Source organism: Anguilla anguilla, chromosome 9 (genome assembly GCF_013347855.1).
Source record: "Anguilla anguilla isolate fAngAng1 chromosome 9, fAngAng1.pri, whole genome shotgun sequence".
Lineage (NCBI taxonomy): Eukaryota > Metazoa > Chordata > Actinopteri > Anguilliformes > Anguillidae > Anguilla > Anguilla anguilla.
The window spans coordinates 29,040,614-29,053,879 of NC_049209.1; the positions used below are offsets into that span (position 1 = coordinate 29,040,614).

The following is a 13,266-nucleotide window of genomic DNA, read 5'->3' on the forward strand; positions in this document are numbered from 1 at the left end:
AAAAAAAACACATAGATGAACCTGTCCTATAAAATGTAATAACCCTGCCCAGTTAACCTAGTTTTGATATTACAAGACAAGACATAGTTTCACATAGTTCCCCCCCCCCCCCATAAAACAAACAACCATATCTGTTTGTCTATAGCCTATTTTAATAGGATTAAACTAGTAATTATATTCAACTCCATTTTTATTCATTGGTGGGATAGCAATGTTTTGTGATTGTTACCTGGTAAACATGGGTTTATTTTTTAAGTAGATCACAAACATTCACATTTATTGATGCACTTTTACTTGAAAATGCTACTTAGTACTACCTGAAACAAAATTTGTTGAGCTTATCCAGTCCATCGTTGTGCTTAATAGCACCTTATTTAAAATGGAGAAGCTTTGTGATGCCAACAGAAACTAAAATGTCTCACTTAATGTCTCACTAAGTAGGTGTTACTGAGGAGCAAATTAGGTCTGATTTTACGATGGTGGGGGGGGGGGGGGGGGGGGGGCGGCACACATTTTATGTGACACATTAAATCCACCCAGATAAAAAATAGATTTTCTTGTCGGTCTGCTCGTTTTTTCCAGGAATATATCTTTGTGAGTATACACAGAATTATCCAAATGTGTTAACACATCACAGATCCCCCGTCCACTCAACAGACTCTCACTAAAACTTAATTCCCCTCCTTCCGCTCCTGCTACCATGATTGGATTTCCATGGGTTCATTGCTGAACACACTTGTTAAAAGACTTACATATTTGTGGAATGGAAATCTCAACTAACCCTTTATGAGTTTCAGTTGTTTACATCATTATCTGAGAGATAGACACATTCAAATAACCATGAGTAAGCAATTGATTAAACTGAATCAACTTTTTGCAGGTTGTTTCCCCATATAAAGCTCAATTCGAGTTTGATTGTGTTGACCCTCAATTATTAAAAGTACTGTCTGGTTAATTTATCACAGGCAAGATTTATCAGAATATAAGGAGCACCTTATATGCATGAATGCAACCAGTCAGTCAATCATTGCTGATATATTATCAATAAGATAGGCCTACTACAGACATAGACTCATATAGCCTTCTAGTAGTTTTTGATATCCAAAGTTCACATACTTCGTATTCGCATTTGAGCCAATAAAAGGCATTTTCTTACTCAAAATATTTCTTTTCTCGGTTTAGTAAATTATCTGTTTTACGGTAACGTTATTTGAAAACAGCAACAATAATCTGCAAGAAATGAACTTTCCCCCAGTCTAAATCTAATGTTGCCATTCAGATCTCCCTTGATGGCCGGAGGGGGGTACAAATTTTTCTTCCTCCCTCTTCACGAGCTCACCGCGCCCCTCCTTTAGTGATGCAAATGAGTCGAAGCAAGGCCATCGCGGGTGAATGGGTTTGGAGCTGAGAGAAACGCTGGACTATCATTTCTACGAGCTCCAGCAGCACCGAAGAGGACTTTTTGTTGTCCCGCAGTTTAGAAGTTTAAACTGCACAGGAATTTTAGTGACGGCAACCCAATGTCAAACAAATTATCTCTGACAGAGTGAGTTAATCTGATCGAGTTTATGTTTAAGTGTTTTTTGTCTGTGGTAAACACTGAATTTTACAGTTAACTTTCTACCACGAAAGGAGACGCTCAGTATAGTGTAGCCTAGTAGTTGGTAGCCAAAGCTATGAACTCCTTGCGCAGCTGATTAATTTGAGGGTCAAGCTCCACAGAAGTGTTAGAAGCAATATAGGCCTCAGATAGTCTTGTTTGCTGTTTAGTCTTTTTTACCTGTTGAAGTCCCGAGGATGTACAGCATGAACCAATACGAATTAAAATCATCGGGTCCCCAAATCGGCCCGGGGATGACTCCTGTGAACGGGAGCGCGCATGGCGGAGATCAACATGGGGCCAAGACACCTGCATGTCCAACTGGAGGTGATCCCATGGACAAGATTAAGCGGCCCATGAACGCTTTTATGGTGTGGTCGCGTGGCGAACGACGGAAGATGGCCCAGGAGAACCCAAAAATGCACAATTCGGAAATTAGCAAGCGACTCGGGGCGGAATGGAAGCTTCTCACTGACAATGAGAAAAGGCCCTTCATTGACGAGGCCAAACGCCTGCGCGCGCAACACATGAAGGATTATCCCGACTACAAGTACAAGCCTCGTTGCAAGAACAAGCCGCCAATGAAGAAGGACAATCCTATCGGAAAATACCCACTGACGGCAGGCAACCTGTTGACTGCGGCAGGTGCACAGGGACCTGGCGGAAGCCCCCGAATGGAGAGCTACGGATGGGGGTCCGCTGGGGGGTATGCGGGAATACAAAGCATACAGAACGAACCCCTTGGTTATAATCAGCATCTCCAACGCTATGATTTGTCGGCCCTTCAATATCCCACTGCCATGGCAACCGCAAAGACGAATGGCGCCAACTTTTACAGGTGAGCAGCTTTCATTGTTTTGTTTCTAGTGTCTCCATTTGAATTTTAGGCATGTTCTAGATTCATAGTCCATCGATGAATACTATGATTTATGCTTAACTGTAAGACTACTTTGGCTGGGGAAGTAACTGAAATAATATAGGGCAGCATTATTTATATAGCCTACCTTAGCAGTGCACCTGTTCTTATAGATTGCTGAATTATCTAGGCAGTTTATTTTAGGGCACGGTTCAGGTCCATTGCATTTACAATTAACACCGATTTTAAACCACAATAGTCCTTTTCTCCCTCCAAACCTTTAAGTTCATTTTAAAATGCAATATATAATTAATTTTTTTCTCATATATTCAAAGAATGAAACACCAGTGTACAATCTCATATGAAAAACACCTGATTCAGCCACCCAAGGTCTTAACTAAATTATTTGTTGATTCAGGTGTCTTTTTGGGCTAAACCCTTCTCAGATAAAAAATAAAGTATTTCCTGCATTGAAATAACGGGGTCTAATATTGCCACATCTGCCAAGCACATGGAAAATGATTGAATGCCTTATGTTGTTGCTAATAATGGAATAATCAATTATTAATAAGCAATAGTTATTGGTATGGCTGCACTGTATGACTTATTGTATAGCTGTTGATTTGGTTTACATCAAGCAATATACTGATGAGTAATCATGCCCCCCTCCCCCCCACCCCAGCCCCATGTCATACAGCAGCAGCACCCAGCAGCCCAACCCGGTGATGTCCATGGCAAAGGCAGAGCCTGTATCACACTCCCCCACAGCCCCCCCACCTCAACACTGGGGGGCTCTTCAGGGGGATTTACGAGACATGATTAGCATGTATATCCCGGGAGGCGAGACAAACGACTCACAGAGGGGGTACCCTGGAATCCAGCAGCAGTACATTGGAGGGGGCGTGTCCCACCCCCACATGTGATACAGTGAGGCAAGCTGAAAAAATACAGACGGGAATGCTGAGACACCTGTGCAGACGCCTGCCTCGCTCACCTGACCTCTGAAAGACCTCTCTCTGCCCATCTTTATAGGGACCCCTCTGTCTCTTGTTTATATTGATGTGGTGATGTATAAGAGGCGCTTATTGCTGCCAAACAGACCCCTTTGTATGGTCTATGGCAGTGGTTTCCAAATTGCGAGTCAGGACCCACCAGTGGGTCTTGGGAGAGAAATTTTTTGGGAAACTCTGGTTAATGGTCATGGGCCTCATCCAGTCAGGGCGTCTGAGCCACGAGCCACAGGACCAGGGCTTGAACCCATCCAGCCTGATTGTATTTTTTATACTAGAATCTATCCAAGAAATCCTTTGGATTTCTGAAAGTCCTCCCTTCCTGCCTTGATTTTTTATTTGCTTGTTGTAACAATTGAGCTCCCACAAGAGACTCTCTATCAGTAGTTTACTTCCTAATCTCTTCTGTAAAAAAGTGTTTGGTGTAAATTAGACATATTGTGTATTAACTTCTCTTCCACAGTGCTGGTGAGACTCCAGAAATGTTTAGGATGTAGTTTCTTTTCTTTTTAAATGAGTGGCAGTAAGAAGCAGCGAGAACAGTGGTGGAGGCACACTCACCTCATCTTGGTCATCAGGGTTTAAAGTTGGGATCTTTCCCAGCACCTGAATTACTCCTAGTTCTACTGTTCATTACAGTTCCTAATTAAGAATAAAAACACACACTTATACTCCAAAGATCAACAATAATTTTATGCACTCGTGGTGTTTGCCATTTCATCAAAACCAGTCTTCAATAATTCCCAGCCAACCGAAGGTTCCATTGTATTGACTTGAAGACTATCTAAGACAGACAGACACCAACAGACTCCAACAGACACCATTGGCCAAAATATTGTGACCAACCATATTTGTTTTGAGTAGTGTAATGACACGTACATCACTTGATCACATTATTTTTGGAGGAGGTATTCATACAGGCTTTCTTTAGAAGATCATCAGTTTCAGAAACCATTTAACCCGAATCATCAATTATTTTTATACTGTTGCTAAATATGTGGAAGGCGTCAATCATTGTGATTGAGTATACTGTGATGCCATTATTCCTGCACTGAATCATGAAAGAGGGCAGGGATATCAATTTATTGACAGAATTATATTAGACCTGATGATCACTGCTGTTGCACTCAACTAAAATTCTTTTTTTCATGTAAAAATGTATGTCCACCTCTCTGATGTTCAAATCAAAAGGTACTGTCTACTGTAATACTGTAATTTATAATAAACAGTCAGGAGGCAAATGTTTCCATTGTACCTTCAGTCTATTCTTAACATTTCATCATTGTAAAATATGTTCAGAACATTGTGTGTTGATGTATTTACAATCATTTGGTAAAATGTGTAAGAATGATGTTTCTCTCAGTTCTGATAATTAACTCTAGAAGCATATATTAACATTAATAAAGTCATTATAAACCCATACCTGCACCTTATGTTTTAGCGTACATCTTACAAATGACAAATAATGATAAATAGGAACAATGTTAGTTGTAAATGTGATTATCCAGTTGCATTGAAACTCATTAGAGGCACATAAGGTGCCAAGGGTTGGAGGGTTTGAAGAACATTGGATTATATTCAACGTGAGTTGATATTTCCAAATATAAAAAACAGATAAATTGCGCAATTACTGTCATTTCAATATAATTAGTGATCTGTTTTGTCAATAGATTTCTTAAATTATTTGTGAATGAATTTTGCCTTTACCTTCTGTACCACCCTGCTTTGCCTTGTTTCTTGTGACTTTGGTCATTGTTCTTCCTTATTATACAGCTCTCCTGCTGTTTATTCTACTGCTTTGCTTCTGCAGGAAGCAGCTCCTGTAGTTCAGGAGGTCAGTTTTGACTGGTTGCAGACAGTCTTTGTAAGATCGGCTCGTAAAACTTATCAAATCAAGCATATTCTGAGTGATTCTGTTGAAAGTATTTTGAACAATGCGACCACTGAACAATGTATTATTGATTACTGGTATCTGACACAAAACATGGTCTACATGTGCAAAATTTCGACAATGATTGTAACAAACACGTAGGAAACTTGCACATGCTCAATGTATGCATGTAAGTACCTGTGGGCGTTACGACTGGAATTTAAGATCAGTACAAATACAGTAACTAAAATTTCTCATGAAAAATATTGAAAAAAGTAGGAAGAAACTAAGTAGAAAAAAATCCTTGGTAAAGGCACAAAGGAGAGGGAAACTGGTCATCAAGAGGAGACATTCCACACGTCTTCTGTCAAATCAAAAAAAGACAAAAATGATAAAACAACTTGCTGGAGGAAAGTTTCTGCCACACTGCAGGCTCAGCTATAATTTGATGGTGCATCGTCCAGTGCTTTAGTGCACTGAGGCACACACCATCAAGCCAAGTTTTTTTCAGCACCCCCTGGACTGCTTTGTTCTTTCCTCCTAACCCCCCCCCCCCCCCCCACCCCAAATGGACAGAAAAGTAGAGTTTCTTGGTCTCCCTTCTTTTCCCAATCCATCTATAATCCTTTCCCCTGTTCGCTGCTATTCTCATGGAAATGGAGAGCCAGCACAGGCTAATCAGAGGCCTGATGGGGGAAGGGAAAGTAGGGGAGGGGGTCGTGGTTGAATGGCGGGGTGTCTTGAATGGGGTAGTTGTAAACACAGCCTTTGTGGCCGAATGTGGCCCCAGATGTGCACGGTATTGGGCAATCAACTTCTCACACTTGGCAGAGCTTCTGCAGGGAACAGCACTCGGGCCCCTTCCCCTTCCCCATTTTCTACTACAATTATTAAAATTTTCAGCATTCGTAAAATTCTAACAAAGTTTTACACAAGCTCAGAAGGGCTCAAAAAATGTTTAAAAATGTTATGTGAGGGTAAAATGTATTATATAAAATGTATTAGAGTTGATTTAACACTAAATAAATGGCCCCTTTCCAATTCCTGCTTTATATCACATCCATGGCTTTGTTGTATTGGTTTACCAGTGGTTTATCTTCAGTATTTGCTGGAAAGATTTGTTCACTTGTGTTGGTCAAATCCAGAATTGATATAGTTAGCCTTTTAAAGTATTCCTTAAAGCAGCATCTCTTAGTCTTACTTCCAGGAACCCAACATATATTCTGGTTTTCATTCCATTGAACTCTAAATTACAGTCATTTAATTTCAACAAATCATCCACTAAACAGTGATCTGGGTTTAACACAACACAACTCAATCCTAATTAACTGAAAGCACAGCAGAACAAAGTTAATAAAGACCTACCCTTATGAGAACTATTGCCTGTACCAATGTCCATCAGTAGAAAATTTTTTAAAATAACTGTACCATATAATTACCATATAATGTGGTAATCTTATGAAAAATACCTTATAATCCCAAAAGGGATTGTATGAATGTTGGCAAGACATGACATAAATCATTAATGCATTTAACAGAGATGATCTGTGTTTTCAGTCCCACCCTTCCCTTTATTTCAGAATGCTATATTGGCAGTATTAACAAAACAATTGTGTGAATATTAAAAATGCTAATGTTGATTGATGTGTGTCCCACAGTTGGCCCTCCCGGCCCCCTCCTCACCTCCCCCTTTCTCATGGCTCGACCCTCCCCCCACCCACAGCACTTGATTCTTAGCCCCCTCCCCCCAACATTTAGTCATCCTTCTCTCTCCCCTACAAAATGTACAGATAGGTGGAGTAAGAGAGTAGACATAAACATGTGATGAGGGATGATGGACACTTCAAGATCATGTAAATGGGACAATAACAGAGTTCAATGTTCATTCAAAAAACAGCTTAGCACAATTCAAATGAAATGCAAGATGCAAAAATGCATAGAAAGGAAAGGCCAATTATGTTAAGCAATTCACTGGTAACATAAACTTCTAAGTCAAAAATATGCACAATAATAATGTTTCTTTTTTGTGGTGTGGACAGGCGGAGGAAAACTATGTCTGTAACAAGCAAAGTCCACAAGGGAATTCCAACTGGAAAGCTGGAAGGTCCTGAGAGGTTCAATACCGGGGGTGCCATTTTTGGATGTCATGGCAACTCCCGCTCTGATATAGCAGTGAACAAGCACTGGTTCGTACAGCATCATAGAAAATGAAGCCAGAATAATAGGTTGGAACAAAAACCAGGATACACACTAGCTCTCAGGGACTGGAGCTGTGTACTCCTAGTCAACAGAATGACATCACAATAAGCTGTTGTCCCTGTGCCTGGGCAAGTGGGCTATCCTCAGCTACTCATCCTTCTCTTTAACAGAGGGCCTACGATTCCAGTAACACAGGACCTGACCTGCTATGACAGCATTACAGCAGGATGCAATTACACAGGTCAGAGTCATCAGAGAGTCTCCAGTCTCCTGCAGGGGCAAGGGGGGTGGGGGGACATTTCCATTACGTTTCAGCATTTAGACATTCAGCAGACACTGCTATCTAGATAATGTTATGCAATGAGTAGAGCATTTATCAAATTATTAGTGTCATGACAATAGCATGAGTCATTGGATGAACCTATGCAACCATGTTAAGTAACCTAGTAGGTGACAGTAAGAGATTGAGCATGCAGTGCTTTTACCACACAGTGAAATATAACTGTTAATTCAACTTTACCAGAGCTTATACGGGTCCACACATTTTTCTGTGTAGCAAATAAATTTGAGTGCACAGTATGGGTATTCAAACGCAAATTAAATGCTCAGAGTTAAGGATTTTTTGAGCCAAAATGCAGGGCAAAGAGGATGATTTCTGGAAGATAGACAGCGAGTCTGCTGTCCTGACAGTTGTGGAAAGCTCATTGCACCACCAGGGGCCGGAGTGGAGAATATTATGGTTTAATGAAACCCAGAATGCTTCATGCTTTAGCTGTGTATTCTATTCTGGGTTTCATTCCACGTTCGGCTGACCGGTTAGTTCCAGTCAGAACTCTAAGGTTCTACTGTAGTGTAAACTGGACGGACCAGAATGGCGTCTGGTTGTCTACCTGTGCAGAGACGTATATGCGAGCCAGGGAGCCAAAAAAGAGCAGGAAGACGGAAACTGCTGAGAGCTGACCGGTGTGGCCGTTGTGGTAGTTGGTCCCTGACTGAATGAGCTGGAAACACAAAGGGATGTCAGTGAGCTATGATTTGCAATATTAAAGGCACAGCACCATTCTAGACATAGCTTGGACACTTTATTTGAAATACTCTTACCCAGGGGTGGGCAAAGAGGGCTGTATATGCATGATCACACATTTTAACTGGTCTACATTTCTTAATCAGTTGAATTCTTGAATCTGTATATGGAATGCTTTAAACATGGTCTAACCGCCTGGTGTTGCTGTATTTTCTGAGCTAAGGGATCCAGGGTAACTGGTGGATACAGAATCCTGCATGCACACTGGTCCTCCAGGAACTGAATTGTTCACTCCTGCTCTAAAACCATTTGACTCCAGTAAAATCAGTGCAGATTACTTACGATTTTATAAAGAAACATATACTTCCATCAACATTGAGAACACAATTCTTCTTTCACATAAATTCACAATTTGGATAGGAACACGTTTGAAGGCTTTTGGGGATCCGCAGGAATATTTTCAAACTTTTCTGGGGTTTTTTTTTGTATCTTTTTTTACCATTTCAAGTATTTCAAACACATATATGACCCAGGGCTGGACTGTTGCAACGCTACATTAGTACAGTAAAAAATAGTGAAACAGCATGATAATGTTTTCACTAGAACCAAACCCCAATATAACAAAACCTTCAGAAAGTACTTCTGGCTTTTCCACTTACTAAACACCAAAATTTGTTTGAAAATACACTGTATTGCTCCTTCTGTTTTGAAGTGCAGCATTCTGTCATTCATGTCTTATCACTGAACTCTGAATGCTGCCCCATAATTTTTGTTGTCACATACCTGGGAAATTATGACAGCAGGCATATATGAGGACTGCATCGCCATAGCAACTGACCTGGGGGTCAGAGGGGAGATGAGAAGAGACAGCAGGCAGCAGTAGATTAAGATGAACCCAACACCTGCAGTAAAACAAAACAAAACAAAACAAAAAAAAAAACAGAATAAATAGCTGGATCATACTGATACTCTTATGTTTTAATTTCATTTTATTTATTTATATTTTTTCAAGAAACTCCCCCCTTTATCTCCCAATTCAGATTGTATCCCAATATATTTATCTCCCAGCTGTATTAACCAGCCACGCTTAATGCTGAAACCACCAGCATGAATTTGAGAGAGGTCAGATAAGCATATTTTTGCCTCTGAAAAACTGAAAAACACTTATTTTCTCCATAGTCCACAAGTTCAGCTTGCACAGACATGACTAAGTGAAAGACACTGTGGGCACCTGGCTGACCAGCAGGGGTTGCTGGCGATTCATTTGACACTCCCACCGAACAAATCCTTCTCTCTTTGGGTGATGCTACAGCCAATAATCTATCCGTTCTGCAGGGCTGCTGGCCTGTTACGGTCCAGCAATGGCACAGCCTGGGTTCAATCCCAGACCATTGGGCCCATCCAGAACAGTGAACTGGGACAGTGGCTTAACAGGATGCAGCAGCCCATTACCCTTATTTCCATCAGTATGGCTGAACTACTGCCACTTTGATTGCCATAGTTACCAGCAGCATTTGTAATCAGTGTAACAAGAGAGCAGGAGTTGTCTGTGTGACAGTCCATGGTTTTCATGCACAAACATCAGGGCGGCAGTTAGGGTGTCAGATGTAGGCGATCACACAAGAAGGGGGGAGGCCGCAGTCTGTACCTCTGAGGGTGCTTCCTCCAAAGTGCTGGATGAGGAATCCAATGGTCAAATTCTGGATCACTATGAAGAGAGTCTCACCCCAGGCACTGTCCAACACACAACATACAAACACACAACACAGGTATTAAACAAACAACACAGGTATTACATACACACACAAAATCTGGACAATTTTTCTGAGATGGAGCCAAATTAAGATACTAATGAGCCGAAAAGGAATATCAAGGGATAATAACCTTAAAAAGTGCATAAATTAAAATGGAATTGCATCGTTCTTGCGATTTTCTCATTATTTAACAATTTTCTAGATGTAGCATTATTCTTCTAGCCTTGTAATATGTGCTGTTTTTGTCACTGGATAAGTGACTGCCTGTTCACAGTCTGAATGTAATGTAATGTTTAGGCTCCTGAGGTCTTGTCAGACCTGGGTCAAACACATATTTGTTTTAGATTCAAATAATTTTCTGTGCTCTATTGATCTTGCCTGGTGTAATTGAGTCAGCCAATATGACCAGAAGGCAAGATTTTCCACGTTCTGAGAGTACTTCATTGGTTCCGAAACACCAGACAAGAGCAGTAAAGCGTAGAAAAGTATTTGAATCCAAAGTGATTACGTATTTGACCCAGGTCTGGGCCTTGTAGAGAGTTTTGTTCCTTGTACCCGATGGGAAAGTTGAGGCTGATGCAGTAGACCATGCTGCCAGTGATGGCAAACAGCTCGAGGACAGCGGACATGAAGCTCAGGCCTTCAGCACTCCCGGCCTTCAACAGCTTATAGATCTGTGGCAGCTTCACTGCAAACAGGTGCAGAGTGAGGAAGGGGCAGGTGTGGACAGGAAACGAATAGAACAGAGGAATTAACTTTCTGTCTGGGAATAAATACAGGAGAACCACAGCAATAGAGATTTAAGTTATGGCAGATCAATCAACAGATATAAACTGAAAGTAGCTTATGCAATGACGCTCATTGTAGTCATGCAAACTGAAGCAGCAATGCCCCGTATCTAGCTTGTCTACCCTGACCACACACCCTTGCTTTCTACCCATTGTTAACTCAACAGCATCACTGCCTGCAGTGAACCTGCACTGATAAGCCATGGCCAAAACCCAGGGGGAGCAGGAAGAGCAAAGCAGAAGTAATCTATCAGTGTGCATTCAGGATTGTGGGTCTCAATGAGGGAGCTGGGTGGGGGAGGGGGAATGGACAGACATAGTGAGAAGGTAAAAGAGAGAAATGGACAGGACTGGACTGGGGACACAACCAGAAACCCAACAGAATGAAAAACAGAAAATGTAGAAGAGTGCTCCCAGAGGTGGGAAGAGGGGAAACTGAGTAAACTCAGAACAGATAGAGAGGAAGGAGGGAAAAAAGCAACAGAGTGGGATAGAGGGTGGAGAGAAAGTGAGGAAGAAGGAAAGAGACAGTGTTGTGCTTTCTCACCTACAACAGTCCCAAGCATGATCCAAATACCCAGGACTTTACTCAAGACAATATTCAGACATGGCACTATGAAGCAGAGGGACACAGAGTCAAAATCTGCCCATTCCAGTAAATAAAAAATAACAGCCTACTGTAATAATAATGTCCAAAATGAGAATTATGATCATCATTGTGCACAGTACATATTAATTTAAGTCACAGTATTATTTGCTGACATTGTTTTAACAAAACTAACTATTTCACAAGACAACTATTGATTTAAGCAATGAGTATACTTTGATCAAGGTTACAAAATAATTTAAGCCTTCAACTTTTTGCAGTAATTTGGATTATCTCTTCAAACCAGGTTATATGTTGTCATACATCTCTGCCAAGATCATCCCGTTCGCTAAAATTGTGTAATTATTCCCTAATTGAAAGTGCCGCAAAATCATGAGAACTCGTAGAACTGTGTAATCTGCCCCAGACGTCACTTTATTGTTCTTGATAGATAAGAACCTGTGAGGTAATTACAAAAAACTAAAGCCATACCGCTGCTCTGGCAAAACGTTACGCCCCATGATCAGAACCGTAATTATACAAAACCGAGGCTAATTTGTACCCCTATATTTGCAGTCTAAAAGCGGTCGTCTCAAACAACCAGCTGTAATCTCTCTTGATTTGAGATAGCACTGAATCTACGCAAGAGGACCACAATACAACAATGGTAAAGACACAATTTTAAAGCGTTATTTAAATTATTTCTGTCAGACTCCTAATGAGAATACCGGTTATGTAACAAGAGACAACACACGATACCCACAGAATGTTCCACAATATTGACTCAGCAGGGTTTCCCCCAGGTATTAATAGCGAAGCACCTCACGAGCACCTCCGCAAACATCGGAGTAAAATAAGTAAAACTTGTCACGGTCACGATATTTCACAAAACTGGTCGTATAGCATGTTTTCACCAGGTCAGGTGGAAGCTACTACATCGTGTTATTTTAAATAATACGGTTGAGTTTGCGGTAATCCAGTAACTGCGATATCCGACGCGCAAATATTGCGCACGTGATCACCCCTGAAAAAGACGAAGACACGGTTCTTAGAGGCACCAGGTGCCATTGTGCAAACAGCCTTAATAGGCTACACACTCTCAGCGTTGCACTATACTCAACAGACCGGTAACAATCGCACATTTGTATCAATCCATCAATGTCTCTATGTCCCTTTACTCTCATTGTAGGGGTTAGATACTTCACCGTATAGGAAGTTAAAGTTGTGAAAAAACTCGTTGTAACATTTCTCTGGCATAAAATACTTCAACAAAAATTCTTTAAAAGGGTGCATAGTGTCCATCCTCTTAGTGGAATTCTGACGTGGCGCAACATGTGCAGCTAGGAATGTTCTCCCTCTGCTTACAACATCTGGAAACCAGTTATTTAAGTTCCAGAACTTTTTTGTTTATTTAGGTGTATTAGGCAACCGTCAGTAAGAGGAACTCTCGAACAGTTATTTACAGAACTGCTTACTGATTTATTTTCATTTGTGTTGACATCTCGTAAAGAAGGTTTCATTTTCATTCCAAATAAACAGGTTTCACATGCATATGTAATGGAGCAGTCCCTTTGGCTCC

General features: G+C 41.0%; 2 protein-coding genes across 3 annotated transcripts; one reads left to right on the top strand and one right to left on the bottom strand.

The window, feature by feature from the left end:
* The first annotated feature begins 1,221 nt into the window (after positions 1–1,221).
* LOC118236745 (transcription factor Sox-19b-like) lies at positions 1,222–5,037 on the top strand. Its single transcript, XM_035435347.1, has 2 exons — positions 1,222–2,438; positions 3,139–5,037. The coding sequence occupies exons 1-2, from the start codon at positions 1,798–1,800 to the stop codon at positions 3,377–3,379; spliced, it is 882 nt and encodes a 293-aa protein (XP_035291238.1). The 5' UTR covers positions 1,222–1,797; the 3' UTR covers positions 3,380–5,037.
* A 2,157-nt stretch (positions 5,038–7,194) lies between these two features.
* Positions 7,195–13,068, bottom strand: LOC118236746 (mannose-P-dolichol utilization defect 1 protein-like). 2 transcript variants are annotated; one of them, XM_035435348.1, is made up of 7 exons: positions 12,893–13,068; positions 11,649–11,714; positions 10,869–11,001; positions 10,208–10,293; positions 9,343–9,461; positions 8,426–8,536; positions 7,195–7,805 (listed from the first exon to the last, which is right to left on the bottom strand). In XM_035435348.1, exons 1-7 carry the CDS (start codon positions 12,987–12,989, stop codon positions 7,683–7,685), a joined length of 735 nt encoding a protein of 244 aa, XP_035291239.1. In that variant the 5' UTR covers positions 12,990–13,068; the 3' UTR covers positions 7,195–7,682. The 2 variants fall into 2 exon arrangements, with proteins under 2 accessions (XP_035291239.1, XP_035291240.1); XM_035435349.1 differs by lacking the exon at positions 12,893–13,068 and adding an exon at positions 12,451–12,871.
* Positions 13,069–13,266: the final 198 nt, after the last annotated feature.

What these genes read in the sequence shown, in the direction of transcription:
- LOC118236745 (XM_035435347.1), top strand. Translation starts at nt 1,798, where the DNA reads ATGTACAGCATGAACCAATACGAATTAAAATCATCGGGTCCCCAAATC. An exon ending in AATGGCGCCAACTTTTACAG is followed by an intron (nt 2,439 to 3,138) that starts GTGAGCAGCTTT and finishes CCCCCACCCCAG; the next exon opens with CCCCATGTCATACAGCAGCA.
- LOC118236746 (XM_035435348.1), bottom strand. Translation starts at nt 12,989, where the DNA reads ATGGACACTATGCACCCTTTTAAAGAATTTTTGTTGAAGTATTTTATG. An exon ending in AGCCTCAACTTTCCCATCGG is followed by an intron (nt 10,294 to 10,868) that starts GTACAAGGAACA and finishes TGTGTTGGACAG; the next exon opens with TGCCTGGGGTGAGACTCTCT. An exon ending in CTGCTGTCATAATTTCCCAG is followed by an intron (nt 8,537 to 9,342) that starts GTATGTGACAAC and finishes TTGTGTTTCCAG; the next exon opens with CTCATTCAGTCAGGGACCAA.